Source organism: Gigantopelta aegis, chromosome 8 (genome assembly GCF_016097555.1).
Source record: "Gigantopelta aegis isolate Gae_Host chromosome 8, Gae_host_genome, whole genome shotgun sequence".
Classification (NCBI taxonomy): domain Eukaryota; kingdom Metazoa; phylum Mollusca; class Gastropoda; order Neomphalida; family Peltospiridae; genus Gigantopelta; species Gigantopelta aegis.
This window is the reverse complement of record NC_054706.1, coordinates 55,097,229-55,116,215: the sequence shown is the minus strand read 5'-3', so window position 1 is coordinate 55,116,215 and position 18,987 is coordinate 55,097,229. Positions and strand designations below refer to the sequence as shown.

At 35.4% G+C, this 18,987-nt stretch overlaps 1 protein-coding gene across 1 annotated transcript in view; it reads right to left on the bottom strand.

Annotated features, from left to right (window-relative positions):
• Positions 1-7,535: 7,535 nt before the first annotated feature.
• LOC121379730 (sorting nexin-8-like) overlaps positions 7,536-18,987 on the bottom strand; it is a 28,324-nt gene continuing 16,872 nt past the window's right edge. Inside the window, exons 7-14 of the mRNA XM_041508379.1 lie at positions 18,832-18,912; positions 17,537-17,697; positions 16,273-16,405; positions 15,482-15,550; positions 11,598-11,711; positions 10,962-11,000; positions 9,005-9,154; positions 7,536-8,402 (exon numbers count right to left, since the gene is read on the bottom strand). Of these exons, the coding sequence (XP_041364313.1) occupies positions 8,268-8,402; positions 9,005-9,154; positions 10,962-11,000; positions 11,598-11,711; positions 15,482-15,550; positions 16,273-16,405; positions 17,537-17,697; positions 18,832-18,912 (882 nt within the window). The 3' untranslated portion in view covers positions 7,536-8,267. The remainder of the gene's footprint in view (positions 8,403-9,004; positions 9,155-10,961; positions 11,001-11,597; positions 11,712-15,481; positions 15,551-16,272; positions 16,406-17,536; positions 17,698-18,831; positions 18,913-18,987) is intronic.

Here is an 18,987-nt window from a genome sequence, read left to right as displayed (position 1 = left end):
GATAATTGTCAGAATAGTCAAACATTTCTATTGTCAACCAACTTGCACGTTAAAATTACTATTACAGTAAAACCACTCTAAAAGCGACATCCACAGAACCAAGTAAAAAGTCTGGTTTTATGGGGTATCTGGTTTAGAGAGGTTCTGTTCTGTACTGATATTTAAAAAGGGATCATGAAAAATGTCTGGATTTTTTAGGGAATTCTGGTTTACTGAGGTCTGGTTTAAAGGGGTTTCATTTTATTAGTATATAAGAATTTAAACAATACCTAGGTTTTATATATGATGGAGGGGAAAACCCATACAATCACATTTTAGTTTATCACTATGGGCAATAGTGGCCACAACAATTGACTTTATATTGATCACAAGGTTTTCTAGAACATCGAGCACCTATTAGTATGTTGATCAAACAAATAGTTTCAGCCACAAATTAAAAGTTTTTCTAGCAAGAATAATCTCCACAAGTAGGTAATCTAGATAACAAATAATAACTTCCACAGATGTGGGTATCTCCTCCCTAACATTCACACCCCCACACCCAATAGAAAATATCCATTTTCTTTTGCAAATTCAGTTGTAACAACTGCTTGCAACTAATAATCCGTTTCCATTTTAGTTACATCAGAACGAGCAGTAAAGAAAGATAATATACAAATGATCTGCTTAAACACATGTAGTCGAACTTGTATATAACAACCACTCCAGGGACCAAAAGAAAGTGGCTGTTAAGGACAGGTGGTCTTTATATAGAGGTCCCAAAATATTCAATCGAGACCCTAACATATTTCACTATAAAATCTCATTATTAACTGTTGTAACAGTTTGATTTCCTTTGTTAATTCCAATACCCCAATACTTTCTAGCACTTAAACAATCTTTCTCCGACTTCCTGATAACTTCTACTCTACAATTTTTCGGTGGCATTTTGTTTGACAGTTGGTTCATAAATAAATAACACAAAACTGAAATTTACATTTGTTTAATTTGGATTTATTACTCAGATGACATGTTTAACTCATTATTAGTTTTATGTTCCCGCTAATCCATTGGTATAGTACTTGCATTGGGGTTACGTCGCGACCTGCAAACAAAATAATTTTGGTAAACAAAGGTCGCGATTTACCCAAGCATACCACGATACCGGCTTAACTAAATTCATTAATGTTTGCCGCTTGGTGCAAACTGCTTGTGAACAACAATCATGATGACTGACGGTGGGGACTACTCAAGCACCTTGGTTATAATTGCCTTTGATAATACCGCAACAATCAGATACCGTAATACATTCTGCTTTCATAGGCTACAGCCAATGGGAAATCGCCTTGTTATCGAGTAACGATTCGAGCTGAACTATCGAATGCAAATTATGCAACCGCCGGAACCAAACAGCTGTTGACATTTACCAAATTAACAAAGGGATTAAAATAATGCTTAGTATTAGTAAACGTATATTTGTTTACAACAATAACATCATATGATAACATCACAATAAGTTTTGTTTTTTTGTCGAGTCAATCAAATAATCAAACATTCCAGTCACGTGACACCACAATGGCGGCATTGCAGAAAACAAAGGGATTTACTGGGAACTAAATCGCTGTAGTCATTTGTGGTGGGACAAATTTGATTTATTTTTTAAAATAATATTTTGGCCGCTAAAGCAGGTCCTGAACTTATTTTTGCTGACAAATAGTGGCCGCTGGCCGCTTTGGACAGATGGCCATTCTATAGAGGTCAAATAAAGAAAGAAACATGTTGGGGGGACTTCAGGGTGGCCATTATATTGAGGTGGCCATTAGACCAAGTTCAACTATATGAATTTCATTTTATTCATTCTACCAGAAAACTAGCATACAAAAAACATAATTTAATAATTGTAACCGTGTTTTCTTACAACTTTCAAAAACACTAGAGGTGACATACTGAAAACAAATACATATCGAAGAGATTTCGATTTTATGGCAGTATTACACTTGAAATGGATAACAGATTACAAAATACCGTATTTTCGCAGCTATAACAATTCACGATCGGGCTTTCATTTTACATTTTTGCGAGGAATTATTTTCGCGACTGTATCCCCCGATAATAAAATCAAAATTGCCCATATTTCATTTGCCAAACTCTTTTCAATGACAATTTCAAGCACACACTTGGACATGTTATCATGCTTATCAGCGAGATGCCAATGTTGTATGTATGTCTGATAACATGTTATTGATGGAACACGCACATGTGATACAGAAAATTGAAAAACGCAAATATCAGAAGAAATAACTTTCAATTATTGATGGTACCCACAAACTTCCATTCAAGGTTACAAAGAAACAAACAATACTGTGATTACGTAACAACAGACTTACACCCAACGGTGTGTCACTTCAATAAAATCCACGTGACTATGCAGGTTTACAGAACCTTGTGACCTTGTAGATAATTTGGTGGTAAAGACAAAGTACATACGAAACTCGGTTTAAATTTAACAGGTACCTCTGACTGCTTGTCTTTTGTATCCAGGAAAATTATACCAAATTGGAAATAACTTCGCATTTAATTACATTCATGGTGCTGTCAACGTGTTCGCGAGTTTTGTGATAATTTTATTCGCGAACATTTTTGTGAATACGGTAGCATGTATTATTACGAACTCATTTAATCTTACATAGTAATAAAGACCATTCTGACAAATAAAATAAAATATTTTATATGTAATACAAAATCTTACATGTGTAGTTCACGTTCTGCCATTTAAAAAAATTCAACGATAGTTCATCCCACAGGGAACACCTTTTTTCATACTACAGTTATTTATTTCTGAACCGATTGATTTGTAAATTGCACACAAAAATAGTGTTGTATTTTTGTTATTTCCAAAACACTTTTACTTTTCTACTTGTGTCAAACCAAACAAATTATTTAAAAAAAATTTTTTTTATAGAAATATGGGACAGACTATAACTTTCCAGACAAAGTAAGTTGTATGATCTAATTAAACCTTTGTTAATCATAATGTACAGACTTTAAGGTGATATGTAATAAATATAGAACTACATACCAGTTGTTTTCACGTTATCTATTGCACTCATTTCAAATGACGTATTATCCAAACCGCTACGCGTAATAGGCCAAGCCGAGTCATTGCATATGCGGTTACCATTAAAGTAAATTGTTTTCCCGATTGCCGATAACCACGTTAGCGAAGTGTTAAATTAGAAAACAATAGGTAAATAAAACAAACACTGAAATTCAAAGCATGGCTGGGGTTTACTTGATTGAGATTAATCTGTCGTCGCGATTGGCGATTTCCAAGTTCTTAGCCTAAAACATATACGTGAGATTAACTACCACGTGACGTGTCTAACCAATCAACGCACGCATGTTCTTAGACTTTATTTCCTGTGCCAGAAACTTGAAAGAGAAAGGTAAACAATGCATGCTGTAACGGCCGATGTAGAGATAGCATGTTACTGCAGTTTGCAGACCTAGCTCAAGTGGATTATTATTATATACTGATTGCGTTGTTGATATTATTCGATGACAAACGTCACAATCAAATTTATTAAACGAAATTTCAGCCGAGAGAAAAAGAAAAAAAAGAAAAAAACCCCACGATTGAGCGATGACGAGAGGAGGGGGGAAACCACTAGCCCGCAGGGGCTAGTGGTTTTGCGTTTCTCACTAGCCCGAACTTAAAAACCACTAGCCACGGGCGTCGGGCTAGCGGATTTGTCGAACTCTGTCATTTGTAGGTGCAAGATTTATACCTTGTGGTATTATATTCTTGCACACTATAAACTCTTATCAATAAACAACATGAGAAAACAACTGGCATGCAGTTCTGTATATTTGTTTCATTGGTACAACTAGTATTCACAAATACCCTAACATGCTTATTAAGCAATCTTACACAGAAACAACCAGCACCAAAATATTACACACACACACACCCCAACTAAAAGGAAATAAATTCATTATATTCATGTTAAGCACTAGATTGTGTAGTTTGGGGAGAGGGTAGTACACTCTTACTCCTTTGATTTGCACCTGTATTAGTAATTTAAAACAAAAGAAGTCCGTTTTACTCCCAACAAATAGGATTTGTAAGAAACGATGTTCTAAGGAAGAAACTAAAAAGGTTCATCTTTTTTTTCTTTCTTCTCTATAATGTGTCTGTTAGAAATACTTTTCCTTGTTTTAGAGCCAAAAACAGTTTTAAGACATAACATTGGTAAATGCAACACCAACTCCATCATGTACCGGTATGCAATGTTGTGACAATAGTAACTTTATTCTCAATGTGTGGAAAATAAATAAGCATATATGAACAATGCAAAACAAATATATATATATATATATTTTTTTTTTTTAAATGTTCAGGCAGATTAAAAGAAAGTGTTAATTAATTTGGTATCTCTGTCTAAATCATACAAAAACATGTCAGTGTTAAAAAAAAAAGTTTTAATTTGATTCACTGAACCTGAATTAACTAGTGAAAGGGAGATAAATCATCCATAAACAACATAACACTATAATAACAATTTGAACAATGATAAATATACATATATTAGGCAGTCTTTTACAAGGAATCGTGTATTAATCAGTTATCCAAAGGGAGTAGTCTACATAATACTGGCCATTTTGTTGTAAATTAAATACTCAAAAACATTACAGATAGCATTTATCTTTGAAATAAAAATGATCACTGAGCAGGTTTAATGACAGTAATTGGGGGGGGGGGGGGGGGGGGGGGGGGGGGGGGGAGGACTTTTCTGTGATCAATTTCAAACTGTGATTTCTTGACTGAGAACATCATAGGTGGTTTGAGGAATTTGTAGGGGGAGGGAATAAAAATGTATTTAATGGGCATTTTGAGTTTGTCAAAAGCAAATAAGTCATGCTCCCAAAGCAAATGACATGCTCTCCAAAATGTTTTAAAACAAAACTCAGCCACACATTTTCAGGGAAATTTAGTGTTGTATATTGTGGGATGAATTAAAAAAAAAAAGTAATTAAAATGGCACTTCAAATGGGTAATGCGTGCATCACGTGACCCCTCTGGATCCTGCATAATAATAATACATGATTCTGTTTTTTTGAATGGTCGATTGTCTCATTATCTTAAACATTTTAAGTCTAAACTAAATTAGTATTCACTATATTTTAATGTTGTTCTTTCTATATATGGAGGGGTGGGATTTAGCTCCGTCGTTTGAGTGCTTGCTAGAGGTGCTTGTATTGCAGGATCGAACCACCTCGGTGGATCCATTCAGCTTAATGAGTTTTTTCATGTTCCAACCAGTGCACCACAACTGGATAAAGGCTGTGGTATTTGTTTTCCTGTTTGTGGGAAAGTGCATATAAAAGATCCCTTTCTGCATTAGAAAAAATGTAGCAGGTTTCCCCTGATGACTACAAGTCAAAATTACCAAATGTTTGACATCCAATAGCCGATGATTAATTAATCAGTGTGCTCTAGTGGTGTCGTTAAACAAACCAAACTTTAACTTTCTATATATAGAGTGAAAATCCATGACAAATGTGCTGAAATGAAATATTAACAACTAAAAAGAGATACCTTTTTTGCCAGACCACCTTTAAAAGTTACTATTTCCTAAACTAATATATTACAAAGTGACCTGTTTAAATGGGCACCTGTCTAAAGAAGCCTGTATTACATGTATACTTAGGTGGCTGCTTAAACACATTCGGCTGTATTTGTTACAAACCAAAATAAAAAAGCAAAGACCAATAAAATGCCAGTTTTTTTTTTTTTGTTAACATAAAAATATAAAATTTCATTGAAATCTAATTGTCATATTCAGAATGCAGAGACAGAGTTCCAGTTATCATCATGTTAATGTTCTAAGTGAAATAATTTTCAGATAATAAAGGGGCATAAACTTGAAAGTAACTGGTACCGAGTGTATACTTTTGTTAGTACCATACACCAGCTATTTTTGTGTATTTTTCTCAAAACACTTTTCAGAATATGCATGTATCAGTCAAAACTATATAAACTAGTCTACACACTAGTCTCACTACTACTGTAAATAAATACTGAGAAAATAATAAGAAGAAAAAATTGAGAAAACTTGAAGTGTTTTCTCTTTTATAGATACATGTACATCACCTGTCCTCAAACTAGTACATATTCCCCTAAGGATAGTAGTCTGGTTTGAACATCCCAACAACCAATGAGATAGCATAAGATTCTTCTACTGCGCACCCCTTCCTGTCCTGGTTCCTTCTTTTTCCTTTGCTCTTATGATTTGGACATCCTGGGTTTTTGCTCCGTCGTAATCTGAGCAATCTATCCTTTTTTCTCGGTTTATTTGAAATTTTAATGGCTGTACCATAACTACTATCCTTAGGGGAATATGCACTAGTTTTGAGGACAGGTGATGTTGAAAAGAAATATCCTGTTATGAGTTACCATTGAGGTAATAAATTTGTGATATTAATCCAGTAGGAATGTTCTAGATATATATTGCACCAAATACAAACAATGACCAGTTAAACACCAGTTTTTAGGCACATAATACAAGAAAGAAAAACTGATGTGTGGTTCTGGTAACAAAAATACCAAAACAAATAATGTAAAATCTCTGTTAATACGTCTATATACAGATGAAAGAATTTTGTTTTGACTTGATTCTAATCATACTATTACATGTAGTATCTAGTCACTGAAATATTCATCAGCATCAATTATACAAATAAAGGACCAACTCAACAAGGCTAATAAGTGATATGATATTTAAACAAACCTTTTGACAGTTACTTTGATACAAAACACCTGTACATTTGTTTAATTTTTAAAATTTACCAGTTATTCTGATGCGGTTCAAACAGTCTTAAGATTTGGACAGGTACAGCTAGGACAATATACCAAAGCTACACCATTTTAATAACAACAAAATCTTAAAGAAGCTGCATCACCCACCAAATATAATTATCAAATTCTCTTTTTATATATTATAAAGATTATATTTTGAGCTACATGTACATGCCCATTAATTTAATTTACAAGAAGAAAACAAATTACATTTATTGGAGAGCAACAGGTTAAATGCGAGTAGTTTCACAGTTATTGTTTTAAACATGTCTTGTACACAATGTGTAACCATTTTTTTTTTTTTAACAGCAAATAAGTGGCTGATTTTTTGGTAGATATGTAATGTTGATTTTTCTGTTTTGTTTTACCAAGGCTTGGGGAAACCATTCTTACATCAACTGGCAGCAAATAAATGTAAAACATAGTGACAATGCACCTTTAATCCACTAAACATGGATCTTGCTTGAGAGACAACTGTCATATTGCGGGCTGACAGCCAGAACTACATGTAGTTCACATGTATGTCCAAAACCACGGTTTTCACAAAAACATATTTTAAAGTTTAAACATTTCTAAAAAATTAGAAAAGAAATTAATTTCATTTATTTATTCAAATTATATAGCTTTTATCACTCCTATTTCATCTTTGTGTTTACCAAAGAAACTGCTTTGAAAAAAAAAAAAAAAAAAAAAAAAAAAAAAAAAAAAAAAAAAAAAGAGTTAAAAAAATCTAAATTCTGGACTACCCTAATTTTGGCAAGCAGTGGACATATACTTAGTTTGGGTTGTCAGCCCTTGATATTAAAATAACTTAACACATCTAAACGTGTAGTTTACTCAGAACAAGTACCTGCCCTCCTGAACAATCTAATGGTACAACAATTATTATCAATGGACGGATGGACCAACAAAGAGCTAGTGGAGGAGTGGGAGCGAGGGTGGGCGAGGGGGTGCGAGTGAGGGTTGCATTTCAAACTGATATGCAATTTAATTTATAGGGAGGGAAATCAAGATGACAAACATGACCTATTGTGTCAAAATCCAATGGTAACAGCTTTGCTGCGGAAAAACAAAGGATTATTTCCTCCCCCATTCCCTCCCCTTCTATAAACAAAACACCCCGCCCCCCCCAAAAAAAAAACTCCCCTAACTCCCCCTCAACCACCCCACCCCAACTTTCTAAAAAAAAACCCACCCCAAAACTATATATAAATTTTTAATTTTTTTTATAATGCCCAGTAATGCACCAAACAGAATGCATTTTTTTTTTTTTTGCCACCGGTACGTTTTGGCTACATGTTTGTGGACACCCATGTGAAAAACAAAAACCCCATCTAATATGATGTTACTGGTTATGTCAGACACTTGTTGCCTTTTCGCACCAAGATACTATGGGGAGAGTTGAAAAATAACAGGTTATTGACACTGACTACACAGTAATGCCAGGGTGACTGTTCATTGGCGAACCAACGGGAGAAGTCCTTGTAGGTGAAGAAAGATTTGAGCTGTATTTTGAAGTAAGCGATTGGACAATGGGTTTTATCTCAGTCCACACAAATGCAAGCTGGAAATAAAAAAAATATAATATATTAGGTAACTAAATAAATACAGATGCATACTGTGTGTGTATAGATTAACAATCAAATGAACAATGGTAACTTGCCAATTAAATATTCCCGAGATGTGTATCCTGTATGTATTCTAAATGATTGCATCACATCTCCCTATATCTCCTTCTCCCTTCATTATTTAGAAGGAGAAGTTACTGCTCCCGGTTTTGTTTGTCTCGCTTGAACCCTGAGGACTTATAAAAAGGAAGAGAGCTTAATCACTTTTGATAGCCTGTACTATCTCAATATATGGGATTACCTTTCATAATTGTGAAATTATACATTTTAATATTTTATATGCTAACCCCTTTGTACATACTCCAACACTGTATAGGGTTCACCGGGAACACAAAATGTGGAAGGTTCAGTCTTGTAATATTACTTTGCTTGGAAGGTGTCTTGTAATATGCCATTTATAAAGTTTTGGGGATCACTGAGCACGATTTTATAGCGGAAAACCACTTTGGAAAATCCAATATGGCAGAAATCCAGACCGAGCTAAACACAAAAATTTAACTTTAAATTGAAGCCGTCTTCTAGAAATGTGCAGACTTACTTCGGAATGTGCTTTAGCCTGGACGTCGGTCATCGTGGTGAACACCTCGAAGAAGATGTCGAGGTTTGCGTGAATCAGCTGCGTCTCCATCTGAAGACAGTGCAGAGAAAAGTAGTTCCGGTTCTCCATGTTGGCAATCTGACCTTCTTGCTGCAAAATGAAAAAAAAAAATGTCTTAGGTATCTACATCAAATCTGATTGGGTCAAGCAAGGAGAAGTATTTAAGAATTTGTTATAAAATTATAAACTAAATGTCTTGTAATCTATCAAGTTAAAATTGTTTTGCTTTTTTGAACACCACAACTGAAGCACATTTATTTATTTTAATCATCAATTATTGGACATATTGGACATTTTGACATGTAATCCTAGAGGAAACCCACTACATTTTTCTATTAGCAACCATGGATCTTTTATAATATGCACTTTCCACAGAGGACAGAACATTCCATAACCTTTGACAGACTAGAAGAGGGGGGCACTGGTTGGGATGGGGAAAAACACCTATCAGAGAATGAATTCACAGAGGGACTTTTATCCTACGACCAAAGCACCTTAGGCAAGTGCTCTACGGACTAAGCTAGAATGACCCCACTCTATACGGACTAAGCTAGAATGACCCCACACTATACGGACTAAGCTAGAATGACCACACACTATATGGACTAAGCTAGAATGACCCCACACTATACGGACTAAGCTAGAATGACCCCACACTATTTATCTATTAAGTGCAACAACTTCAAGGATAGATTAACCACATCTCAGTGGATTTAAAACAATTATGCCTATATGGTGTCCAATATGTCATTTCGTACTTGATCCTGAAAGAGGGGAAACCTGCTGCTGTCAGTCTACTACTAAAAAGCATTAAGAGATCTTTTATATGCACTTTACAACTAACAAGAAAGACAGTACCGTATATCGCTGTGTATTAGCCGACTCCATGCATTAGCCGACCCCCTAGTTTCACCATCCAAATCGGCTTTAAAATTATAGACCTTGTATATAAGCCGACCCCCCTATATAAAACTAACCAAGTCAGATGTCTGTGTGGTCTACAAAATGACAAAGTACATCTGCTTTCAAACGTCATTTGTCACAGCAAACTTATCCGGAAGCAGTAGCCGATTTCTGTTTATAGAAACGGTGTCCGGTTAATTTATTTCTCGTAAAATATAAGTACCAAGATAGCGAAATATACCTAAACATTCTTGATTGCAGCCACACGTTAAAAACACAGTGACTGTTTGCATTGTTGATTGTGCTAATCGGTCTTTTCATTACTACATGTAGTCGGCTATACCCTACCATACCCAACCACCCGTGTCGATTAATCCCAAGCCGACAAACAAAACAAATGAAGCTGGAACAATTAACGTGTTCACCGGTTTAGTAAGCAGTTTTGTAATGACACGTGACCTGCGAAGTTTTCCGAAATTGTTTTGATCGGTCACCATTTATTGTTGTTTAAACAGATAAATATTACTAAATAACTTTTAAACACCAACATTTATTAAAGATGAACATATATATACAATTTTTAATATCTTTTATTTGTAATAGCTTGTGTTAAAATGCAATATTAAACCTTTATGAAAGCGGAAATGCAGAGCACAATAATGACAATAGATCGAGTCGAGCCGTGACGTCACTATTCTAATTTTACATTTACTATAAAATGTTGACTCCTTAGATAAGCCGACCCCAGCCTTTGACTTGATAAATTTTGTATCAAAAAGTCGGCTAATACACAGCGATATACGGTACATTCAATGACCTTTGATATAAGATCATAAGCTACTAGTTTGATTGAAAAAAAGAAAGAAAAGAGTACACTGAGGGGGATCCTACAACTTGTAGCATATATCAGGTGATCATTTTAACTTAGGGCTACATTCTGCCCCACAGAAACCAAAATTAATTCAATACAAAAGGCACTTTACTATTTACTCACTTCTAGAATCCTTTGTTCAAGTTGTTCAACAGTCCCAGTCTGTGGAGAAAAAAAAATGTGTATCAGATAAAAAAAATATTTCAATAAATTTTATGTATTAGGCATTTGTTTTAATACTTAATATTTTAAAAATAAAAATAATGTGTGCAAGAAGTTTACATTAAACCTGAAGATGCTTTCATTATGCTACATGTACATGTAGTATAAGTCTGTCCTAATGTGGTAAATTATACATGTAATAAATTTATTTCCAAAAATATATATATAAATAACAAATAAAAATAGCAAGAATCAAGATTTGTATGAGCATGTTTTATTTAAATAAATATATCAAAATAAATATCAATCATATCATTTATATATTACACACCAAATAGTTAAACTTAAAATGATGAAGATATTTTTAACTCTACAAACTACATGCCATTGTATGTTTTCTTTAGGGATTCTTCTTTTTGAAATACTAGTGGCATCAGAGGCTTGCATAATACATATGTATAATTATGAAAGTGTATTTCAGTAGGCTATATTCGATATCATATATTAGGAATTAAAGTAATATTTTCTTCAGGTATGTTTTTAATACTGGTGTTTAACTCTGCTATGGGGTGAACATGCATAAATTCAGACTGTTACCTCTACAGACCCTTGTACTGTTGCTTGTTGTTTTTTCTTTTTATACTGTCCCATTTTCTGAATGGCTCTCTGGTGATCGTTCAACACACCCTTCTCATGCCGGTCACACAAATCCTGAAACGGTGACAAAAGAGGTTTATAGAAATCTGTTGCTGAAAAGCTGCTTTGATTTCTGTGAATGGATCTGACATAAGCCAGTGAAAAGTGTTGTGTTCAGGTGACATTCTATCACAAACAGTCATTCTTGGTGCATCATGGTTTAATTAGTAGACATCCAAAGATGAAAGTGACATGGGGGGGGGGGGGGGGGGGGGGGGGGGGGGGGGGGAAATGATCCAGAAAACTTTTTATGGTGAAGTTACTGGGATCTTTTCATTTAACAACAAGGACTGGAAAACATTTTTGGATAGTTCTGAAATACAGAATTCTGAACAAATCCAGAGGATCCCCCCCGACCCTCTTTAGTGCCATCAAATGTATTGCCAGCAGTGTTTTGATTGGTACAATATTAAAGATCATCTGGTCACTTGATAACATTGGCCTTTGAACAGCTCTAATAGTGAAGACATAGCAAAAGTCAATGTACCAGACCTTGACGTTTACGGGGAGCTGTCACTCTGACACCCCATCACTCCCCTGAAAAAGGTTCAAGGAAAGTAATTTTTAGTTTTTCCTAGCACGTGAATTTGTATGTTATCAATATTGCAATATCTTAAATGGCTGCCCATAATCAAAGACAGGGTTATAGATAACACTATACAAAACAGTATATCAGTATATTCAATGGGTCAAAGTATGAAATGTTTCAGACTTTAAACTGAACAGTAAATACTGCTATACCTGGCATTGGTGAAATATATGACGGGACTTGTTTTATCTCCCTGGCAAATTTATTTGAATTGGATTTGGACTAGTATTAGTGTTATCAACAACATGGCAATATGTGTGCACACTCTTCCCCTGCTGTATCTTGAACATTTTGTTTAATTAATTTTAAAGGAAACATGACACGTGACCATATTATAGCTCATTTTAAAAGAAAAATGATATAAAAATAATATACAAATAACTTTATAACAATAAAATACGTGTAGTTAACTTAAAATGAAGAAATTACGCTAATCAGTATCAAAGTACGATTTATGCATATTTCTTCGTGAGCGTTCGGAAAAAAAGGGAAGTGACGTCAGAGCCGCTGTACTCTTCCATTGTTGTTAACTGTTTATATATGGAGTAAGGGGCTTACGATCTTTTCAGTCCAACAGTGCCGTACTGCGCGGCCTTTGGGTGTAAAAATAAACAGTTTAAACGATCGGGATTGTCTTTTTATGGTTTTCCAAAGGATTGTATCCGAAGAAAGACGCGTGTATTTTATCGCAAAAGAAAAGATTGGACACCAACACCGTATAGTACTTTGGTGTCAGCCTATTTACAGCCCGGAGCCCGAACGTTACCCGGAGACAAAAACAGTACTCTGTTGCGAATGCCGAGGTGTACATTGTACATATTTGGCACAAAGATACACCTCAGCATGATGTATTTATATATGTTAAAACAAAAATGTAGAATTTTTTATTTTTATTTTTTGTTTGGAAAAAAAAAGATTTTTCATGTTAGGGCTGTAGGCCTACATAACAAAATCTGTATTCGCCGTCCGAAGAAGGAAACGTCAATAAGTAATTAAATATGGCATATACAAACATGGGATTTGGCATGAGGATACATCTCAGTACGATGTATTTAAATATGTTTTTAAAAAATGTGTAGAAAACAATAATAATTTTAAATAATGTTTTTAATCTTCGGGCGGAATACGTCACAAAAACGTTCCTCATCGCCCGAAGCCCCAAAGCAACACGAAGTTCAATACAAAATAAACCACTACTGTCGGTGTCGAAATAACTATTATGTTTCATCCACGGGCTGACTTGAGAATCGGAGTGTTGTTTTAGTTAATTGGTCCTTTCTTTCCGTGGCCTGCACATGTGATTCCTGATTGGCAGGTGTAAATTGCAGGGTATCGACCAGGTAAGTGATTACCACGGTCTAGACATACGCACAAAATACGTGCCAGTTTTTTAAAGATCACAGGGTATTGTGGCGTAACCTGTCGCGACTATAGTACAATGTTAATGGACATTATCAGCCGCCCTGCTTCATTACTGTAAATAATGCTGTAAAACCCTTGATTAAGTAGACTTTCCCATCTAAAATTACAAAACTGACCAATTACGTAGTACCAAAGAAAAGAAAATTATCACTTGGGTATCGTGAGTGGTCGTTTTTACTCTAACGCACCCTACCAATAGGCCTAATAATATGCTACTTTTTTTTATGAGAGAAAAATACTATAACCCCATTTCGTTCTATTGATGCAAATAGAAATATATTTAGTTTAAAAGTTGATTATACTCTCAAGTCATTTATGTTGTTTTACAAGCCAGGTTAATGAAAGTGAAGCGCCTTGTCGTAAATTAGAGCGTTTGTTTACACTGTGCATACAGATTTCATTATGTACAGCCCGAACATAAAAAAAATGCGATATTTTCTAAAAAAAAAAACCAATTTTTTTTTGTCCTACATTTATATTTTTTTTACATATTTAAATACATCATATCGAGGTGTATCTTTATGCTAAATATGAACAGTATACACCTCGGCATTAGCATCCGAGTTTTGGTTTTGTCTCCGGGTTACTTTCGGGCTCCGGGCTGTAAATTGGTCGACCGGTCTGGTCTGGCACCATCAGTTTCTCCACCCTCCGACTCGCTATCCATTTTTTCTTCAGTATCACTGTTGTAAGTAAATGTGTGTCTTTCTTCATTTACTAACAGCTCATATTGATACGGCAAAACGTTTTGCGAACGAACACTCATTGTTTTGGTAAGCTGTGCAAGACTTAGATTCTTTATGAGTGGTACGGACTAATGCTTTTAAGTGTAAGGCGTCAGATCAAGCGACGCGTCTCTGACGTCATGGACCTCGTGATTGCCCTGCTCATTAAAGATCGGCAATTTCCGCTAAGAGCTCGTATCTGGGGTTCTTTTATGGAGATATTTTAAGTAATTAATTTTTTATATTTTTTTTTTTTAGGTGGTTCAATTTATAATTAATTGTACATGGTTGGTGCCAAATATGGTTTACGTGACATGTTTCCTTTAAGGGTATAGTATTACGTAATGTATATCTATGGCATTGAATGAAAGTTAGCATGTACATGTAGCAGTAACATGCTGCACTGTTAGAATGTGCATCAATTACCTGCACATTTTAAAACAACTGATATACTGAATTACAATTTAAGTACCTATTGTTACCTCATACAAATGGCAATAAAATATATTAGATGATACGTAAATACCCTAAAGTTAATTTATACCCTCCTTCATAATTATGCAGAACTTGAATGGGTCAATAAGCTAGTAAAACCAATACTCAATAGATACTGCTTTGCTTTTCAGTTAAACATTACATGTACATATAGGTGGGTTACATATATATTTGCTAGTTTACTGGACTAGTTTACTAAAATGGATATGAATCAGGTTATATTGACTTGCATGACCTTTTAGATTGTTTTGACCTCAAAATACGTAAGTCTCAAATGTAGCAGTCTTGTAGATAGTTAAGATCTAGCACAAAATCTTCCATAAAGGAATATTATTTCTAATGCGCCCGTCCATTAGATATCACTTAGAATAGAAGGTCCTGACTACATATTTTCGAAGCTACCTTAGCACTATGGTATCGTGAAACCGTCGTAAGCTATGACGTAACAACGATGCATGCCATAGCCTAGGGTGGTTTTTCAAAAAAATGGGCCCTGGACTTCAAACGAATGAGAAAGTTGGTGAAAGTGGTTTAAACAAAAATGAACTACTTACTTTGTATGCATTAAGTAGGTCAAGAAAGAAAGAAAGTCTCTCCACCAATCCCTCCTCCTCATCCACTGCCTGTAACATAAAATAAACTGTTGACATCACATAACAAGCACTGTAAATATATTACTATTTCAAGTCGGAAGAAAAGGCACAATAGGCAAATTCAAATTATACAATGTACAATACAGAGAAGAGTCCTGTGGGAAGACCAATCGACTTCAAATCCTCAACAGTAGATACAAATCCTTGGTAAGAGATGTGCAAAAACACTTGTGTTTGAATCTAAAGTGGACAAAAGCATATGTGAAGACATGTGCATGAATGCATGTATGTATGTATGTATGTACGTGTTTGCACATATGTGCACATCAATGCATGCATATATAAGTGAGTAGGTGCACACGTATCTTGGACGAAGGAGCTGGTGATAGTCGGCACTTGCACCCATGACAGGTGTGTTCTACAACAGCTTGTTCTGAATGTGCACATGAAAACCTATGACCTGACATGTGCGTGTATGAATGGATCCATGTCCTTGTCACGTGTTGAATTAAGTGAATGAAAAACAGAATGGTTTTTTTATTTGTATTTTAGTCAAATGTTAAACCATTCAGAAACAAAACTCCCCACTAACAAAACACAACAACAAATGATTAACAAGTAATGACAATTAAAGCTTTCTATACTAAGCTAATTCATCAGAATTCCCATAGAATACTTTACCAGTATTACATGTATTACCACACAAGAAGGAATCGGATGAGTTTAACACTAACTTGACAGATGTAACTTACTTCAACCGTTGATTTATCCGACAGCACCGCATACTCCACAGAGAGATGCTTGAAGCCTTTCTGTAGGTAGTGCCATGTGTCATTCGTACCCGTCGCCCATGAAGACACTGGTGTCGAGTCATTGCTCATTGAACTACAAAACATAACAGATTTTCAGTTACTTATCTAAACACAAGCTAACCGAAATACAAAGTACGAGTACAAAGATGTGATGAACTATATTTGAGACAGTAAAGCTACAGCAGTCCTAGTAAGAAATGCACAGTAATAGGTAATTCATTTCATTTATAGTTATGTTCATGCTTATTTCCAATTAGGTTAAAGCATGCTATCCTGGACACACACCTCAACTATCTGGGCCCTGTTCCACAAAGTGATTGTAGACTTAAGTGCATATGTAGCTATGCTCTTAAAGTGATCTTAGGGCTAAAATTGCTTTGTAGAACAGTGGGTTAGTGGTTAGTTGTTGGTGATCAGTGAGAAAGAAGTTGGTGTAGTGGTCTTACACCTACTCATTGAGTTATTAAACTCACTCTGTGTGGGAGCTGGTACTGGGAGGCGAACTCAGTACCTACCAGCCTTATGTCAAATAGCTTAGCAACTACACCACTGTGGGTGGTCAGTCTCCAAACAATTAATGAACAGGATGCTCAAACATATAGGAACATAACTCTATACAAATGGGCTTGCAACACAATACAAAATTAATGAGAAAAAAATCATTAGATTATGATGAAGCACTGTTATAGTGCACATACAGACCGATGGATGTATGAATAAATGACGCAGGAATGGAAGGATGGATGGATAGATGAATAGATGGATATACAGACAGATGGATGCATAGATATGTAAAAGAACACATTCCTGATAAGAGGTTATACGGATTTATTGGTACCAAGAGGAAGGAAGGAAATGTTTTATTTAACGACACACTCAACACATTTTATTTATGGTTATATGGCGTCAGACATATGGTTAAGGACCACACAGAGAGAAGAAACCTGCTGTCGCCACTGCATGAGCTACTCTTTCGATTGTGATCTTTTATATGCACCATCCCACAGACAGGATAGAACATACCACGGCATTTGTTACACCAATTGTGGAGCACTGGCTGGAACGAGAAATAGCCCAATGGGTCCACTGACAGGAATCGATCATAAATCGACTGCACATCAAGCGAATGCTTTACCACTGGGCTACGTCCTGCCCCTTGGTACTAACCAGAGACAGCTTACTAACAAACTACGAGAAAGGTCACCTGAGTTCTCTGCCAAACTGAGCCATGTCACTGGCGAAGCCGACCGCTCTCTGGACCATCCTCTCGGCAATGTCCTTCATCTTCAACACACTGTTGTACAACACCCGGATGTGTTCCTTACTGTTCGACAACTGTGTCTGTGTGTCCATCGGGACCAGGTCCTACACAGAGAAATGTTAAATACAATTATTATCCACATAGTTCAAGATATACAGGGAAACATAAGCAGTATGACCTGCAAGTGTTATAATGATTTCACATGCACAATGACCGACATAATTTTAGGAAGTGACGTCATAACATAACGCAGCTTTCCCAATTTTAGCTCTGTGTAATTGCTTACCTAAATGCCGTCATTTTGGAGAATGATGGCATTTCATCCTCTCCTACTAGTTACGTTTGAAACATTTTGACATGGTCCTAGCTTGTTATTCTTAAAAATAATATTATGGTATTGCTCGGGCAACACAAGAATCCAGACACTCATTTTGTAAGATCAGTACACACAAGCTCGTACAATAATCTCTATTTACAGCAGTTCTCGAAACAGGAACTAAAATACGACCTGCGTTGTTTTGTTTTAAACAACAGGCAAAACATAATGTATACAGTGTTCGAGATTAACGGTATCCCGATATCCTGGGGATACCAGAATTTAATTTTAGATACCAGACTTCAAGAACCCAGTATCCCACCGGGATACCATAAAATGTTGTTTTGTTTTCTCTCCTGCGTTTCTATTTTTGGTTGAAACAATGAAAGTCGTCATTTACTGGTGAAGTTAAGTAACAGTATTTTCGAGCTCGTACCCAGTCTAATGCTATGCCGTAACAATATCTACACTGGAGCAATAGTGGCGCAGCAATAGACTGGGAACTGCTAAGTCGCTACTGTTTTTGTTGGATGTTTCCTCCCTTCAAATTTTATTTGAGATATTGATTCCACATTTGATACAGGTAGGTTTATCATTAGTAAGTGGAATACTAAATTCTCAGGTGGGATACCAGATTTTGAAATGTTAGTATCCAACTGGGATACTGCCCAAAATGTTTAATCTTGAACACTGATGTATATGACCTGAAAAGAATATGGTCTGTTGGAAACAGATGGCATGGGGTGAGTGGAGTATTGGGGACAATGTGTGAAAAATTATGACCTTAGAGCATTATAAAATTAATATATAACAGAATCATGATTTCAGCTGGTGCTAATAAAAGATGATTGTACATACATTTGTCTGTTGAAAAATTATCTGCAATTTTGTAATAACTTAATAATAAGTTAAACTTAATTACCTTTGCTTTGCTTGCCAAATTGCTGGTCATAAATTCATCTGGAACACCACGGAAATGTTCTTTAATTTTGTACTGTGTATCCTGAAAAAAGAAGATGTGAACTTGTGCAGAAATAAATATAATACATTAAATTTACAGAAAAATTAATGCCACTGG